General features: G+C 45.2%; 1 protein-coding gene across 1 annotated transcript in view; it reads right to left on the bottom strand.

The window, feature by feature from the left end:
* Positions 1-18,443, bottom strand: part of WDR74 (WD repeat domain 74) — a 57,609-nt gene that overhangs the window by 9,694 nt on the left and 29,472 nt on the right. The window contains exons 3-10 of the mRNA XM_085625967.1: positions 18,052-18,173; positions 17,829-17,892; positions 17,020-17,163; positions 4,084-4,185; positions 3,786-3,886; positions 2,791-2,846; positions 2,238-2,380; positions 1,768-1,824 (exon numbers count right to left, since the gene is read on the bottom strand). Coding sequence (XP_085482093.1) covers positions 1,768-1,824; positions 2,238-2,380; positions 2,791-2,846; positions 3,786-3,886; positions 4,084-4,185; positions 17,020-17,163; positions 17,829-17,892; positions 18,052-18,173 — 789 coding nt within the window. The remainder of the gene's footprint in view (positions 1-1,767; positions 1,825-2,237; positions 2,381-2,790; positions 2,847-3,785; positions 3,887-4,083; positions 4,186-17,019; positions 17,164-17,828; positions 17,893-18,051; positions 18,174-18,443) is intronic.

The following is an 18,443-nucleotide window of genomic DNA, read 5'->3' as shown; positions in this document are numbered from 1 at the left end:
CTTTGGGGACCAGTTGCTGAAAGCAGCAAATGGTCTAGAGAGGCTCACATAGGCGGCATGCCTTTGAAGCTTCTCCTTCATGAACCCTGCCCATCCTGGGGGAGGAGGCTTGGCACCTCGTCCCAGCATGTGCATTGTTTCAGGCCCCCCGAGGGCAGCAGACTCTCGACCCAGGGGTCCAGAAACATGTCTGGTGGTGGCAGCCTAAGCAGCCCCTCAGTCAGGTCACTGGTAGTTGGTCGTTTTTCAGGGGGCATCTCTAAGATGCCCTCTGTGGTGCATTTTACATTAAATCCCACACTGGCATCAGTGTGGGTTTAATGTGCTGAGAAGTTTGATACCAAACTTCCCAGTCTTCAGTGTAGCCATTATGGTGTTGTGGAGTTCGTAATGGCACAGGGCACCCAGCTAGAGGGGTGACTGATGTATGCCAGGGCAGTGGGTTGTGGGCATGGCACACAGGGATGTGTGCCATGTCGACTCTGTTTTGTTCTGCACCCAGACATTCAGCCTGCAAAGGCAGTCTGTGTGTGTGTCAGGGTCCAGGGCCTCTAAGGGTGGCACAATAAGTGCTGCAGCCCTTAAGGGCTTTCTCTGGTCACAGTGCCCTGGGTACCTATGGTACCATTTACCAGGGGCTGACATATGGCCACAGATGCCAATTGGGTTTTAGGCTTCAATGCAGTTTTAGGGAAGGAACACAAGCCCTGGGTACCTGATTGGCAGGAGCCTAGGGCACACTCAGTCAAAGCACATCAGCAATTCAGCAAAAAGTGGGGGCATACCATGCAAGAAAGAGGGCACTTTCTCACAATTTGTTCATGCTGTACAGCATCAGCAAAAATACTGATGCTGTACGACATAAGCATAAGGCGGGAAAAAGGTTGCAGGCAGCTGTGGGATTGTGAAGACAAGTGCATGCACAATGATGCCTGCAGAGGACATGGGTGATTTTTTTTTAAAACCGATCTGAAATGGATAGGTAAATAGAAAAAAATAAACATTCAAATAAAGTAGCTCGAAAGCGTTTGTATTAATATAGCCGAAGAGCTGGAAGTAATTTGCTGATTGGCCCACCAAAACAAGGAGGGTGGGTAGAGATGAACACAAGGGAGGCAGCATCAGGGAGATTGGAGAAGGAAGAGAAGAATACAGGTGTGAGAGCAATAAGGGGCACAGAGGGGGCAGAGAGAAACGCACAAGGAAAATTGCTGGAAAACACATGCACTCTTATCAGGTGCTTAAGCCAAAAAGACAAAAAGTAGTTCCCTAAAAGGAGCAGTGGAAAGACAGAGGTAAAGAAACTATGCTCGAGGTTAGGGGCGAACACACAAAGGACAAGGCAAGCCATTGAATAAGAAGCAAGCAAATTAGAGTGACAATAAACTCAACCAAAGGTAAACAATAGAAGCTTTAACCCCTTCGATGCTGCGCAGATTCCGCCGCTGTGCTGGCGGAATCTTGCGCGGGCGTGGTCATGACGGAATGGTTCCGTCATGAGCACAGCTCAACCGTGGGTCATGACGGAACCATTCCGTCATGAGCACCGAAGGGGTTAAGTTCACTAAGTTCTTGGTAAGCTATAAATAGGTCTTTTGCAACCAGAGTGCTTTGCGTGGTCTGGTAGGTTCAACCCAAAAGCAAAGTAGAAAAAAAGACAACACAATAGTACTGCAACCAACATCAAAGGACAACTCTCTTAAGCTCCTCCTGCCATCTCATAGAGACTTCCCACTGACAGGTTGATGTGTCAGAGTAAACACTCACCTCCCACTTTTCACGTCTGGTCATGAGAAGGCAATTGAGGCGAGATTTCAGATAGACCTGAGAGAGAGAAGAGAGGTAAAGATCAGGCGCCATGCAGTGGTGAAAAAAAACAAATCACAGAGGATTATGTAGGAGCACTGAATGTGTGTTGATGAATTTGTGTGTTGCCTGTGGGAGACCGTGTAAGTGTATACGCTGTTGGGGGCAGAATAGGAGCTCTGGAATGGGACTGTGGAAACACTGGTTTAGGTGCACTGGTGGGTGCGACAGGGTAACACAGGTCAACAGAGAGCAGGGTATACTGTAGGGCTGATTGCTGTTGAGGGTTGTGCAGGAAGGCTGGTAGTGGGGTATAGTGTGGGAGAGCTGGATGTGCGGGTGATGTAGGAGTGACAGCTGTGGCGTCTTTGTAGAGGGTAAGCCCCTGCTGTCATGAAGTGTTGCCGCCGCCCCCCCCCCCCCCTTCTCACCTTGTACAGCAGCTTTTTTTCCTCAATGCTGTGCACCCGCAGAAATCGGTCAAGGCCGCAGGAAGCCACCAGTGGCAACGTGGGGTGACATTGTATGCAGCGGATGCTGCCCGCAAGGCCCTTCAGGGTCTTCAGCAAACGACCTGTGGGAGAGGTAGTAGTAAAGAGATCAGAGGGAGCAGGAATCTTTCCCAAGAAATATTAGTAAGTCGAAGGCCACGGTGTACTGAGCTGGGGGATGACAAACCACTCCACAATCCTCTAAACCCCTCTTTACCCACATGTAAACTTAACAACAACAAACATCTAGCTTCCCTAGATCTCAAACCGTTCCATAGCCAATGCTTGCTTAATATGGGCATGTTTTTACACCTTGGTTTTAATTTTCTGCAGAGCCATTACCTTCATTTGCATGCACACACAAGTCACATCTTCCCTCAAAAAAGAGAACACACCGTTTTATTCTCCATGCAAGCACATCAAAACATGCTCAGAGCAATTTGTAAAAGGCATGTAACACAGAGAAAGGTCAAACCTTAACCTTCAAGCTCACCTTGTCGCAGGTCGATGACAGCCATATTACCATGCGTGTTTCCTACCACAACTGCACTGAAAACAGACAGGATGGTACACAACATTAATCAAGGTTAGGATTTTGCTGTTGGAGGGTAGGGATACTACCCACCATGTAAACCACCAACCAATTTTTGACAACGAAAAAAACAGAAGAATCATTATCATCAGGAAGAGAAAGCAAATGAATAACTGTGTCAAAGACTCGAGTGCCTAAAGGTTTTTAGGGGGCAAGAAAAGGTCTTAACTTTGGAGAAAGGATGGGCAAAAGCGTCCAACTATATCTACTATACTGTGAAGGGTAAGGGACTGAAGGAGGTGTAGAGCAAAGCCATTTACTGTTATAACTTGTGCATTTTTAGATGAACGAATGGGATGCCCTATGATTGGAAGGTGTTAGCCAAGTGCCCTGACACATTACAAAATATAAGATGTATTAGTTCACAGAGCCCTATAATTGTAACCTAATGAAGTCGATACTAATGCTTTGTGTTGTTTTCTGCTCTTAAATATAAGAGTTACTATAGGAGCATAATATTGAAAATACGCAAGGAAGTGGGAAGCTCAAAAAGGTCTGGCACAGTTGCAGAGTGTGAGCTAGTACAAACTGGAAAGGATTCTGGTGCAGGTTTAAATGCCAAAGGCTATCCTGCAGTATGACCTTCGGTACAGGCACCTGATATTTCAAAGGACCCAATAACTAGCAAGGATAATTTTCCAGATTAGGCAGAAAACAGCAACCTCTGAAGTAATTTGAAAGTTTGCCCACTCCTGGTAATAAACAATATTTTTATTTTTGAAAAAAGTTGATGCCTACTTTATCAAGCCATCTGTACCATGCCTCTGAACATAGCCCCAAATTGTAATCCTAGTTACTGATACCAGGGCAAGCTCCAGAACTTTTTTCTTCAGGATAGGGATTCATATGGACAGCAGCATGGCCTGACCAATGACAGAGATCCTACAGCAACTCACCTGGCATCAGCAGTCAGTGACAGGGCAGTTAAAGGGTGCTCATCGAAGGAGGTCTCCAGCACAGGACGGCGTTTTGGGCAGCTGGGGTCATACAGCCGCACCTGTAAGAGTGTGTGCATGAAATCAACAGGGCAGGACTGCTTAATATAGTCTTTTTTAAAGCATTAGTGGATAGTACCCACACCCAAGGTTATTTCCACCCTGGGGTCTCCCCTCAAACGGTGCATCACATTCCCCTCCTTTTCAACTGCTCCTGCCAGATATGACACGCACACAACCCTCCTCTCCACCTACTTACCTGGTGGTAGCTGGTGCAGGTCACAATTTTCTCTGATCCCGGTAGGAACTGCATGTCTCGAACCCACACCGGAACCCGCAAATCTAGCCAGTCATTGCTCACCTGTGAATTGAAGGTAGAGGACTTAGAATGGCCGTGAATTTGGTTATGGTATTATTTAATATCCCTCCTCACACAACCATACTAATCACCGTTGTGCCCTGTTATGGATGGATGGATGGATCTCCTAGCTACAAATAACTACTGTTGAATCAAACAAGTAATACGTGCTTAGTGCTGCGAACAGTCCATTATCATGTGGTCCAGAATTATTTCCCCACCTGTGAATAGAAAGTGGATGGGTTGGAGACAGTCCACCCCACCAACAGCAGGAAACTGACTTCATGTACAATCTCATTCCCCCAGAGCACAAGCAGCGGAAGTAGGGTGCGTGAGTGTGAGGATAGTCCCTAGACTGTAGATCTGCTTAATTTGCCTCCTTTAAACCCCCCCCAAACACCTTGAAGTGCCGGTAGGATCGGTGTTGCAAGGTAAAAGTATTATGTGGCATGGCAGGGGTCCCTTACCATGTAATTCTAGCACAATACACAAAGATGGACCCAGGGTACTCTCTCGGTCGTGGTAGAGTGGGAAATAGCAGACAGGCTACTTAGGTGAACATGTATTAAGCTTTTCACATTACCAACATGGACAAAAAGTAACTGACAGCTCTTGAGAGAACTATGACAACTATTTATAAAAATAGCTCAGATTTTTATATGTTTTTAGACACCAAAATGAAATTAATACGCAAAGTATACCCAGAGTAAATCATTTTCAAGCAATAAATAAATCAATACTTTGCAATGTGAAAAACATTAATGTTGCGGTCGATGGAAAACACATATGCAATCAATACTTTAAAGGGCGAGTTCAATGGAACCCACTCAGAGTTCAGGTCTCGGGATTCCTTAGCCCAGTTCAAAACAGCTAGCACAATTTTACCTGGCTCAGGAGAGCGGGGTGCAGAGGTGCACTTTCAGCTGTCAAACGGAGATGTCAATCAGGCTTGCGGTGTTGAAATGGCTACCGTAGTAACTAGGTACTTGCGGAGCGAGTTGAGCAAAACCCTTTGGAAATAAAGCAAGGAGCGGGCCATGGACTAGGAGTCTCCAGGCAGATCAAATCTACCTGGCTTGGGGGAATCTGGTGCAGAGGTGCTCTTGGCTCCCCGTTGTGCTGAACACGATCCGCAATCAGAGGAGCTGGCAGGTGTGCCAAGAGAGAATTATAAAACAAATGCAAGATCTTTACGATGAAGTCACAGGAGTGGTTGGTCATTCGAGCAGATGAACCTTTTCTCTTGAAGCATCGAATAAAGCATGTAGTAGTCGGACTGACCACCAACAAGCCTTGGTACCTGCTAGCACTCCGGTTAAGGAAAATTTTATCCAGAGGACATGGGGAATGTTGAAGGAAGTTGAGCCTTGCTGAAGGTCGGGACTACAGTTCTCAGATGCTACCTTCACAAAGATTTTGTCATCCATGCCGGGCTGCTCGGGGTGAAAAGACTTTAAGGTTGTGGATTTTGCGGTTTGTGCCTGCCGACTGCAGGGGACTAGTTCCTCTATCCCAAGGTAGCTCTAGTGAAGTCTGGAGTTTGCAGACTGTGAGAAAGTGCCATCTTTCTTGCATGGTATGCCCCCACTTTTTGCTGAATTGCTGAATGTACTTTGACTGAGTGTGCCCTGGACTCCTGTCAATCAGGTGCCCAGGGCCTATGTTCCTTCCCTAAAAACACAAAACCCAAATTGGCAAACCCTGGCCACATGTCAGCCCCTGGTAAATGGTACCCTAGGTACCCAGGGCCTTGTGACCAGGGAAGGCCTCCAAGGCTGCAGCCATCCTTGTGCCACCCTTAGAGGCCCTGTACCCTTACACACACACACACTGCCTTGGCAGGCTGAGTGTTTGGGTGCAATACAAAAACAAAGTTGACATGACACACATCCCTGTGTGCCATGCCCATCACCTACACTGCCATGGCATACATCAGCCACCCCTCTAGCTGGGTGCCTTATGCCAATGGTGTGGGCACAGGAGCAGAAGCCCTGTGCCCCTACAGTGCCCAGGTCCATTCCTGAGCACTGTAAGTGCAGTGCTGCCATTGAAGAGTACATGGTGTTGAGAGCTCGTCAAACACGAGCTCCACAGCACCATAATGGCAACACTAAAGACTGAGAAGTTTGGTATCAAACTTCTCAGCACATTAAACCCACACTGATGCCAGTGTGGGATTTAATGTACCAAGCACCCCAGAGGTCATCTTAGAGGTGCCTCCTTAAACCTAACCTACAATCCACGTCTGCTCTGAGGTGGCCTAGGCTGCCACCCAGCAGACATGTTGTTGGACCCCTGAGTAGGAGAGCCCCTGCTCTCCTGGGCCTGCAACAATGCACATCCTGGGCGAGGTGCTAAATCTCCTCCCCCAGGATGGGCAGGGGGGAGCTTCAAAGGCATGCCGCCTCTGTGAGCTTCCCCAGGCCACTGCAACCCCCCACTCTGGCGGGAAGCTTTGGCCGGAAGCCCCAAATAAGGACAGGGGATGTGCCAGCCTGCCAACCCTACCCCTCAGGTGGGGGAGGCGAGGTGAAGCACATCCCCGGGCTCTCACCATCTTGAAGATGGGAAGCCCTACCCAATCAGGACTAGGCTACTGCCCCCCTCCCACAGGAGAGAGGCAGGATAGGGGGTGTACTCACCCCAGGACAGGGACCCATTGGTCCCTGCCCTTCACCTACCTGTAACGCCCCTAAATCTAGTACTTAGGGGCACCCTGAACCTTCCTTCCCCAGATTCCAGAATCAAAACTACAAAGAAGAGCAAGAAGAAAGAAGACCTGCCCTGCAGCAGCTAAAAAGAGGAAGACACCAACTGCTTTGGCCCCAGCCCTACCGGCCTGTCGACCCTCGAACCTGCTCCTGCTCCAACCCGGCATCTCGTGACCAGCAACCTCACAAACCCCAGAGGACCTGGCTACCTTTTGGCTCTAAGCTCCTGGGACTCCCATGAGTAGAGGCTCTACTCAAAACCTACCTCTAATCCCTGGCAGCAGCCGGGAACCGCGAACCCAGCACACTCTGCACCAGCCAAGCCTGGCCAGTGCCGGAGTGAACAAAGACCTCGAGGACGACCCCCCGGCGACTGTGACCCCGAGTCCGGCACCCAAGGACCTCCCTCGACACTCCTGAAGAAGCCTGCAGCCTCAGAACAAGGTGCCCCCCCCCCCTACCGCGATCAACAGAGGGTACGATTTCCCGACACCAAAAGGCACCCCTGCACGCGGCCCCCTGTGCCCAATCCCGGGGTACCTACCTATCCTCCAACTACCCAACTTACCTCTCGAAGTGGTGGTGGCACCTGAAGAGTCCTCTTCCCCGAGCTTGCAGTCTTTTTCTAAACCGGAGATTTCCCATTGAAATCAATTGAGCGCCCGAAGGCTCAAAAGCACCCTGCACCCAGCCGCCCGAGTGGCCCTGGCAGTGAAAACTCTACACCTATCTACTCCCCCACTTGCCCTGAGTAAGTGACCAGGAGCCCAGCTCCCACAGCCGCGTGGCTTGCCAGTCAGCAGCCACCAACCAAGGCCCCCCTATCCCTCATAGGATAACATTGGGCCTAACTCTCTCTGCACCCGGCCGCCCTAGAGTCGCTGAGGGTGAACCAACTGTACCTACCTGACCCTGGGGGACCCCTGAGTCTATGTCCAGAACCTCAACTCTGCCAGTCGACTACTTACCCTTAAACCGATAACTCTATTTTCCTCATAGGGTAACATTGACTGGCTTTTTCCTGAAATTTCTAAGTGTGGACTTTTCAAATCTTAAAATATTCACCAAAAATCAGCCGAGTAACGAAAACGAAATTACTCACCTGCTCTTAGGTGAGCTCCCAGTGCTGGATCTTGGTGCCCAGCAAATACTTACAACTGTACTTACCCGTAACCCAATTTTCTTCCATAGGGAGTCATTGACTGTTTTTCTGTGAAATTTCTTCTAAGTGTCAATTTCTGAATCTTTAAATATTATTCAAAAATCGTATAATATCTGAAAACGTAATTACTTACCCGTTTTGGATAAAGGTCCCAGTACTGAGTCTAGGCACCCAGTACTGGATTACAAAAGTAACGAGAACATACTGTACCTGCAACTTGAATTTTCTTCCATAGGGAATCATTGACTGTTTTCTTTGAAATATTTTCTAAGTGTCAACTTTTAAAATAGCTAAATATTGTTTAAAAATCATTACAGTAATTAAGTCGACTTTCATCACTTGATTCGGAGTACTGACCCAGGACTGAATCTAGGATCCAGTCCTGGAATTCCATAAGTAATCTAAAAAGTAATCTGTTGCAATTAACTTGAATTTTCCATTGAGCTCAATGCATTGTTGGATTTAAAATAGAGGTGCCTATTGCAACCACTTGTAACGGTTTACAAAAGTCAATTGCATATTGCAAAAGTATTTATATGAAACATCTTATTCTGACAAAATATATTTTAAATCCAAGTGTTGGTTTTAAAATAAAACAAGCATATATTTTTTTTATATATAAAACCATTGGCCTAGAGTTCAGTTATTGAGTGTGTGAGACCATTTGCTGACTGAGTGTGTACAACAAATACTTTACACTGTCCTCTGATACTGCCTTACTTCTCGACCACGCTACCACTTTAGAGAGTAAGGTTATATCTAACTTTAGCCTCTGTCAAACCCTGGGGGACTGTGGAGTCTGTACACCCTGTACCTATTAAGGAACAGTATAAACAGAGCCACTTTCTCACACAGACGGGTTCACCTTCCTTTTGGAACCGGTCTCTTGCCCTGGTCTAGTCGAAATCCAGCGAGTGCAAGGTGGCTGCCACAGGTGCAGAGCTTATCCCCTATCTACGTGGAATCCTGCCTTGTCATGGAAACTGTTTTTTTCTTGGTATCACGTCCAATCTGAGGTTCTTGTGTCTGGGGTGTCCCTTGAATCCTAGATTTAGAGGGTGTTAGTAGTTGTGAGGACCAGTAGCCAATGGGCATCTGGTCCTGCGGCTAATCTGCCTCAGTAGTGACATCCTGTGGGTGTATGTCACTAACACTAGTCAGAACCTGTTTCTAAGCCAAAACTGAAGATAACCAGAACCATCCTCGGCCGTATACCTCAGCTGCCAGCCCCTAGAGGTGTGGTCAGCCTTGTGGGGGGTGGACGGCTACTGCATAGCTAATTTCTGGTCTGTCCACGAAAAACAGTGCCGGGGGGAGGCCTGCCTTAGGGGTGACTGACAGATTAAATGCAGTGTGGTGACCCTATTACACATGGTGTGTGCAGGATCGAACTCAAGCAGGCAAGCTCCTCATGCAGGGCTGACATGGCAGACCTGCAGATTTCGGTTTTACCCGGGCCACTCAGGGTGGCACAATAAGTGCTGCAGCTCTGGTACTCCTTGCACATCCCTGGTACCTTATACTAGAGCCTTGCAGGGGTTAAAAGTACTTGCCAATTGGGTGTACCGATCCACATTTACAGTTAAAGGGAAAGAGCACTTGTGCTGGGCCTGGTTAGCAGAACCCAGCACACACTCATATCAATTACCACAGCACCTAGCAGTTCAAAATGCGTGCCACCTGCAAGCAGCCCAGTTTACTACAGTCGATATGAGGACAGTCTTGTAGGGGCAGACTGAAATATATGTAGCATACAATCTCTCCTAAAACCTGGAACATAATTGACAATGCTAGCCTCAGCTATTGCCACTCGTGTTTGCCTTTGTGAGTTAAGGACATAGTTGTGTGCATGGCTAAATGAAAAGGTGGCTCACTAAACAACAGGGTCCAATGGGAGACTGGGAAGGATCACTGCACAGGAAGTTTGTAAATGCGGTATTGCATTATGCATTTTAAAGCCTGTATTGCTGACTCTATATCAGCTTCAAAATACAACTTTAGTCATGTATTTGGTGCTTTTACAGAAGTCCTAACGTAAAAGCCTCATGTTTTAAAGTTAGAAGGCTTGTTTGGTTAAACTGTCCTATACTTTAAAATCCGCTTAAGTACTCAGAAATCACTCCTTTGCAGAAGATGTTGGAATAGTCTGTTACACACTTTTACAAAGTCACATTCTGCTCCAATGCACAGCAGAACAGGTCTGTGGTAACAGAGGAATCATACATATTGGAAAAATATCACAGGGTAAATAATTCTAGCGAGTCAGGGGAAATATAATTCTACACCCTGCTGCGGGAGACATAATGGCTAACAAATACACTGCATCAAAGAATTTGTCCATCAAAATTCATAATGCAGGAGAATATTTTTCATGAGATTTACCACTGGTCTAAGGCAACCAGACTTCCACTTCTACTTATTTGCTGATCAATTACTATGCTTAAAGCACATTCACATCATTCAACATGGTGAGCAATAAGCTACTGTGTAACAGAATGCTTGCCCTCCTTTTCCATGTAAAATATTTTGGGAGTGCAGTTGGAAGTTAACCAGGGAGAATAAAATATGGGCGGGTTAAATTGGTGGGGAGAAGAGTGAGTTAACAGGAGGGAGCTGCTAAATAACAGAGAGGTAACATGCTTACAGCACACACACGTTTTTTTCTTGCATAGTCCTCAGGTTTATTGGTCTGTTGAATCTGAAACTTCTATTTCAGAATGGGGAGTTTTCTTTTAACATCTGGGGTAAACTAGTTATAATAGGTGGTGTATTAGATTAATCTGCCATTGCACATATTTCAGGACATTCATTATTTTACAGGTCACATGGCAAAGCACTAGCTAACACTATTATGATGTATAAGTTATTGTTCAACCTGTACATTGGTTCTTTATCTTCTGGGTACAAATAAGTTTGTGCGGCGCAGCACATTTCCTCGCCCTGCTAGGAAGGGACAAGATCAGTTATAAAAGGCGCTAAGCAATGCATAAGAAGTTCCAGAAAATGAAAAATGTGGAATGATGAGGAAGGCCAGCATGGATTAGTTGACAGCAGCTATATAAAAGCATAGTACAGTGATGCAACAAACAGTGACCACCGAGAGCATCAGGAGAGCAGGACTACACAGAATAGGGTATGCCTGGAATGCCCCCAATAGAGCACATTAGAGCAGCTAAATGAGCGAGTTAGCAAGGGGTATAGCACCTGGGCCTCGCTTTAGTTAGATTATAGGGATGTATCACAGGAAAAAGTGACAGGAGAGTCTCAGAATGTGAGAAAAGGCTAGGGTAACTAGTTTGCCAACTCGTGGCGGAAGATGTTGCAATGGTGGCAAATATAACAAGCTGAATATGTGTCGACTTTGGGAGGCAGAGCTAAGGTCACAGGATCCAAGCCTAAAAGTTAAGAAACTCATGGAAGTGCAAGATGCTTCAAAAGACAATGAGACAGAGCAAAGGAGGGGCTTTCTTCATGGTAAGCTGCAGGCAGTAAATTGGAGTCAAGAGCAGGTAGAATTTTAGGGAAGATTACTTGATGAGGTAATTGATTGGCCTGGTCAAAATTGGCGTGGCTTCTGAGCATCTGGACATATTTCTCCATGTTCAAAACAAGTGTCACGGGAGGCATGAGAAAATGCATGATAATTATCGAGACACGAATTAACAAAGATGGGAAGATATGGTGCTGCATGATAGCCAGGTTCACAAAAAACTGGCCTATAGTTGGGGGATAATGGCTACAAACTTGCATGAGAAGCATCCCTATTTGTCTAAGAAGCTATTTGAATACCAATAGTAAATGAACAAGGTGCATGATCAGCGTAAGAGTGGTGCATTTAAATTATCAAGATGTCACGGGAGAAATAAAAACTCCATAAATCATGTCTAAAAACAGACAAAGCGGCCTACCAGCCCTCTGAATTTAACTCCACAACAAAAAAAGCCAAAATTATGGAGGTAGAGGGGATTAAATCAGTAAAGAGGTGGTTAGAGGTAAGAAAATCAATTAGAGTAAGGAAAAGGAACTGCCCTGATCAGTTGATGGGCAATATTCAAGACAAATACACAGGTGTAGTTTGGCTTTGTATGTACTTTGTGTGGAGGTGGGAATACTTGAAAGTAGGAGCATCCTGACAGAAACAGCACCTTAATAGGTCACCTAATAGGGGGACCCAGGATTTTAGTGCATCGTCTTATGCCAAGTCCTTCAACTAAGGCAGCTCATGGGTTCCTGCTTATATCATTATTCAAGGTTGTGTAGTGCACTGAGGGAATTTCCCTGTAGCAACCACATGTTTTAGAGTCAAACTTGCCAGAGAGCTTCAAAATTTGATATGCAGAGAATCAAATGTTGTGGCTGACACCAACTGGAAAAATTGCCTCTTTTCTGGAAGCAAAGTGTGGAAAGGAAAAAAGATGGAGTAGCAGTGGGCCCTTTACCTCTCATCCTCACCAGGGGATTGGAAGGTGTCACTTTCTGCTTTTGCGGCCAAGGAAGAACTGGGCAACTTTTGCATGATTCATGACCTCTCACTGACAGAGATTAAGTGTGTGAAGGTTTTTTTTCTTGATTAAGGGATTTGTTCAGTGGCTTTCATTTACCATTACAGTTGAGATGGGGCGTGCAAAGGGAAAAAGAGCCTTATTGGCTAAGGCAAATCTAAAAATAAGGATTCAGACTGCTGCTACTACACCTAGAGAATTATCAGTTGTTAAGTTTTACAATGGAGGGTTTATTTACTAAGAACAACTCAAATGAAGTGTTCAAACATTTAAGGCCATTTTTTGAGCGGGGTTGTGAATGCAAGAGGGGACTAGATTGGGTCTTCCATTAACTAGGGTGCAGACAGTGCAACACCGGTTGCAGATTTCACAGATGGAAGACAGGTTGGGCATACCAATGGCAATTAAGAAGGTAGATCTCAAAACCCATGTGTTTCTTGAGTATGGAATTTAACAAAATAAAATGGACATCAGGGTAGACACAAACAATGGTGAAAGTTTTTCAATAGACTGGCAATATCTGCAGAGCAAAAAAAAAAAAAGTGGCACTGTTCAAGTTCTGTCCCACGCTGAGTCCTTTAAACTTTGCAACAAAGAGGAATCTGACGGGGTCATGTCCGATCCATTGGATTAGTGGAAGCAAAGTGGGCCTTAAGTACCACTTCACTTGGCTTGGCAAAGGTGTGATGGAAGATCTGAATATTCGGAAACTGCACCTGAAGGATTTCAATGGGGTGTCAATTTGCAGAGGGCTGAAAGTAAACACAATACTTGAACTCGATAATGAGGATTGTGTCAGAACAGGGTTTTGGACTATATGGGTAAGCAGTGGTGAGCTATGAAGTTCCCCCATATCACCTGGGTGTCAGCAGAGTGAAATGCAGTCAACATTGTTTTTCATTTTAGTGGCAATGGTGATTTTGAGTTAACCCTTGAAGGAGAGGGACACTGCTTCTAGTCACATGGTTTGTCCATACTGCAGTTATTAAGCAATATGACCACCACCTGTACTCCTGTATCTCAATATGGGCCTTTACAACAAAATGGACAGAAGATAGTAAAAATCCTTCCTGTTTTAAAGCGTAAGGATTTTTGACCATGAAGTAGACAAAGAAACCAGAGGCACCCATTTTTAACACCAAGCTAAACAGCAGAGGTTTTATTGACTCCCTATCTAGATGTTTTCACGGTATCTGTGCAAGAGGAAGGAGCACTAAACTGGGCAGGGCAGGCCCCCCCACACACACAGATCTTCTACATAGCAAGAGAACAATCTCTGTGAAAACACAGCCTGGCAGCTTACAAGCATCATAGGAATTGAGACTGCAGTCTGCAAAAGATATTCCAGGACATGTGGGGGCATAAACATGGTGTATATGGGGTTAGCAGTAGACTGGCTTCATGTAGTGCTTCACACTCCCTAGACACCCACCCCCAAAGATAAGGTTAGTATAAGAAAGGTATTGAGGCTGTAGATCGGTTTGATGAACCGCCTCATATCACTTGCACCTTCAAGTTTAGAGCCAGACTGAATGTGAGGAAAGTCTTGTGGCTGCATGATGGGTTAACGTATAGCAGACAATCCTTAACTCTAAAGAGCTACTGGGAGAAATAGCAATGTGGAGGTAGCCCTGAGCTGCAGAAGATTATCTTCATATACAGATAAGCAGGAGCATAAATACCCTTCCAGGATCATTCCTGGGGCTGGAGAGCTTTGCTGTTGGAGCGAGGTTCCAAAATACTGCTTCCTTTCTTTTGCCCAGTAGTCCCTCAGAGTTTTGTGTTGCCATACAGAGGAACTAGAAAAAGGAGTTTGCCATGGAAAACCTATTCTCCGAACCAGAGAGACCGCTCTCAGTTCTGAGGGTACTTTCTCACAGATGTCAAAACTCATCAATAGTTAGAAAAGCAGAGGCTCTTATACATTTTAGAATGAGTCACATTGTTTTGTCCATGTCACACGAGCCTAGAAACAGTCCTGTATGATGTTCATCTGCTATGTTATTTGGTATGTGTATATTGCAAGGTCTGTCAATTACTTAGCCCCATAGCTCTTAGTCCAGACTTCGGTCTGAAGATAGTGATTCATTGAGCGTAAATTTCTTTCAGGAGAAAATTGTATCCTGAACCACATACAGTGGGGCCGAATAGTTTATAGGGTGTTGGTTATCCTTTGCAGATTTTTAATAAGGGTGTATGGGACGGCGAGTCTTGTGACCGATCAACCTAGCCAGAGTGAATGTCGAGTGTGTCATAGGTTGCCCCAGCATGGCGGTTCTCAGTGTGAGTTTGGGTCTTATAACCTTCTACCTTGCCCGTGACAGTGGTCCTTCCCCTGATGCAAGTTTGGTTCTTATGGCTAGTGGATATTAAATTTTTCTGAGGGATTCGTTTAACCAGAGCGAGTTACTGTACTCTGAAAGATCTACAAGCTGTTCTAGTTTGTAAGGTGAGGGATCAGGTGATCACTTAAAGCCTAGTCTTGTTGACTCTTGGCCTAAATTTGTATTGCACATTACAATGATAGCAAGTATTCATTCTCCCCTGTTGTAGGCTCTGTGGACAATACAATGTGTATAAAATCTGAACTATCATGTTAAACGGGCATGTGCCTAATTGCGGCAATTTTGAATAACTTTAGGTTTGTAGATTCCGTCACATTGGCTTTTATACATTTTTATACACAATCTCTTAAAAAAATATTTACTCAAAGATAAAGTTACCCTGGGCTGATAAGTGTGCCTGAACACTCAAGATCTGCCTTTAAAATCTGTTCTTGCATCCCTAGTCCCAACTGTGTGCTCCAAGGTCAAAAGGGTGCTTGAGGGAGTGCAGGGAGAAGAGAGCAGGGAGAAGAAGCAGATGAAACAGGGGAGCAGGAGAGAAGAGGCTGATGAGACAAGTCAGAGAGGTGGAGGGAGAAAAGACAAAGAAGCAGAAAGAAGCAGCAAAATGGCGGAGGGAGAATAGATCGATGTACAGGAAGAAGAAACAAGTATTGGTGAAGCCAATAGGTCTCCACTCTAAAGGGCCGAGTTAATTGCTTGGTCAATGTTTTTCGACTGGCAGGTGCATGCAAATGCATTCATCATGATGCACACATAGCCAGTCTTGCAATGGGTTTTGTATTACAGAAAAGGGTTTCCAGGATGGATACTGGTGGATGTCAATGCACCTTGACATGCATAGGCCATTTTTAATGTAATGTTTAAACACAGCATATGGTCATGTTACAATGATAAATTAAGAGTAAAATAAAATGAAAAAGTGTGTGCTGGTGCAAAGAAATGAAATAGGTAGCCTGGCAGAAATTTGGAGCCAACAGCCCTTCGTTAAAAAAAAAAAAAAACATGAAGCTGTACTGCTGCTTTTAAAAGGCACATATTGCTAAGGTGAGAGCTGTACAGTAACATTTTTGTTAAGAGACATTCATATGATTTTCCTAGGATGAAACTCATTCTAGCTGTAGTGCTAATTCCAGGTATTTGTTCAGCATGGCTTCATTTGAAAACCAAGTGTTGACAAAGCTAGTATGTCTTTCAAGTGAAACTTATCGGCTCTTCTAGAGCTTTTTTTTTGTTGTTAGCCAGCGGGAATGAGCTTGAATCTGCATCAGCCATCTTGAAATGGGTACGTTAAACATTACAAATGCCTTTGAACATGGCCACCATGGAGGTGGGCGTAACCACGGCAGCCATCTTTGAATGCATGTGTAATGTTTGAACAATCCCATTTAAAGATAGCTGTAGAGGATAAGTGCACCTTTGCAGCAGCCATATCTGAATGAGTTTGTCCAAATAATACAAACCCATTTCTTTGTGCCTGCCACGCATGTACACACGTGGGAAGCCATCCTGAAATGGATAATATCTCATTTTAAAATGGATGCCTGCCTATAGCTAAGATAGGGAAAACATTTCTAAAAAGCAGTTTTCTGAAAACAAGCATGTCAGCAGTGAATGGATACAAGCCAACTAATCGAATACTGAGACAAAATGCTTGGTGACAGGACAAACAAAAATGGGGAGGAGAGCCATCAAAGCAAGAGGAGACACGCGAGACAGACGACATACCCAACTAATCATGAGCAAGGAGCTGACCCAAAGCCCCCTCTATGTATATTGGAAATGGCAGATCTGGTGCTAAAACAGTCTTTAGCTGAGAGCTAAAAAGGACACAGCAGATAGACACAAGGACAAGAAAGAGAAACGGTATGAAATGCAAAAGAAGAAAGACAAAGGAAAAATAAAATTAAAGTGAGAGAGCACCCAATTTTGGTAGAGGCACCAGGAGTATATAGGGAGCAGTAGCAGATTAAAGGTCTCCTCTCAATGATATTGGACTTGCTAGTTCAGGGGTGAAGGACAAGTCTTGGATCTGTGTGACAGGTTTACTGGGCTCAGAGGTACACAGCAGTGCTCTGGAATGGATATACAGCAATCATCACGGGTGCAGCACTCACATTCTTGGCTTTGAATATGGGGTTCTGTGGATTCTCCAGGTCCCAAACTTTTAGGCAGTTCTCCTTTCCTCCAGTAGACACACAGTGAGGTTTGCATGGGTTCTGACGCATCTTATAGATTCCAGGGCCAACATTTACCTCTACCTGCAGGTGGAACCATGAGAGGATTACATTAACGAATGAAGATTACCACAAAAGAATGTGTTTGTTCCCAGTGTGTTAGAACAGAGGGGTGAATGTCAGGACTGGTGTGCAGTCACAAAGGTCTGTGGTTTCCAGTGCTGGAATATCAGTGAACACTGAAGGGTAGGACTTGTGTGCACTGGCACAGTTCAGCAAAGGCTTGTAGAACTGGCATAGAAGGAGTATACTGGGAAATTACTGAGATGAACTAGCTGAAAAGTGTGTGTGCCCCAGTGCTAGGATGCCAAAGAATCTTAGAGGGAATAGATGTGGTGTGTCGGACGATTGTCGTGTGGGGTCTAGTACTTGGATTTGCAGAGAGCGCCATGGGTCAGAAAAGATATTCAATGGCAGAATTAGGTGTGGTTCTGATAGCTTGAATGCCATAGGGTGGTGCAGAGCTGGATCAAGGTGCACCAGCAAATATGTGTTGAGTTCTTCGTTCTAGAATATCAGAGCATGCAATATATCAGGTCTGATCTGGACTGGCACATCTGCATATGGTTTGGGATAAGAAATTATAAGAGAATGCTGCATGTAAAAAACGTAAGTACAGCTGCTTATTTCCAGTGCTATATTCCCAAAAAATGTAACAAATCAGATTTAATTTCTGTTGCCATACTTACATTTTCTGAAGCGGCTTCTCTCCATACCTTGAGAAGACCGGACTCCACACATGTGATAAGAGCACTGAAAACAAATAAAAGGTAAAATGTACAATTATAAAGTATTGTAATTACTATAACAAGAACAGAGCTCAGGTTAAGCGAGATGCAAAGATCTCTTGTGCTAGGAGCAAATGTGTGCAGGGAGTCATGGCAACACCCTGGCTGCTCCTGCCAGACCCACCTGTTATTGACAGCCAATCCTCGGAAGGGTCCCTCACCGCCAGCACAATCCCGGAACTCTGTGTATTTGCCTTTTTCTGTGTTGAAAACCTTCACTGTTCCATTTCGGCAGCCCAAGAGCACCTACAATAGAAGATGAAAACCCTGTCTGAAGTGGTAGGCTGAAAGAACTGGATCAGGAGGCTGCATTACTACTACTACATGACATCTGGAAGAGGGCAAACGTGGAGACAACATCTGCTCTGTAAAAGGGACAGACCTTCACAGCCAACTAATGTAGTCAGAATGAGTAGTCAGTTGTGATTTAGGGGATGTCAATGGACCATCAACTTCTCTAAATAAAACCTACAGCAATCGTCAACACTCAGAGACTGAAAGAGATCACCAAGAGCT

The sequence above is a fragment of the Triturus cristatus genome, chromosome 9 (assembly GCF_964204655.1).
Source record: "Triturus cristatus chromosome 9, aTriCri1.1, whole genome shotgun sequence".
NCBI lineage: Eukaryota > Metazoa > Chordata > Amphibia > Caudata > Salamandridae > Triturus > Triturus cristatus.
This window is presented reverse-complemented; position numbering and strand designations above follow the sequence as displayed.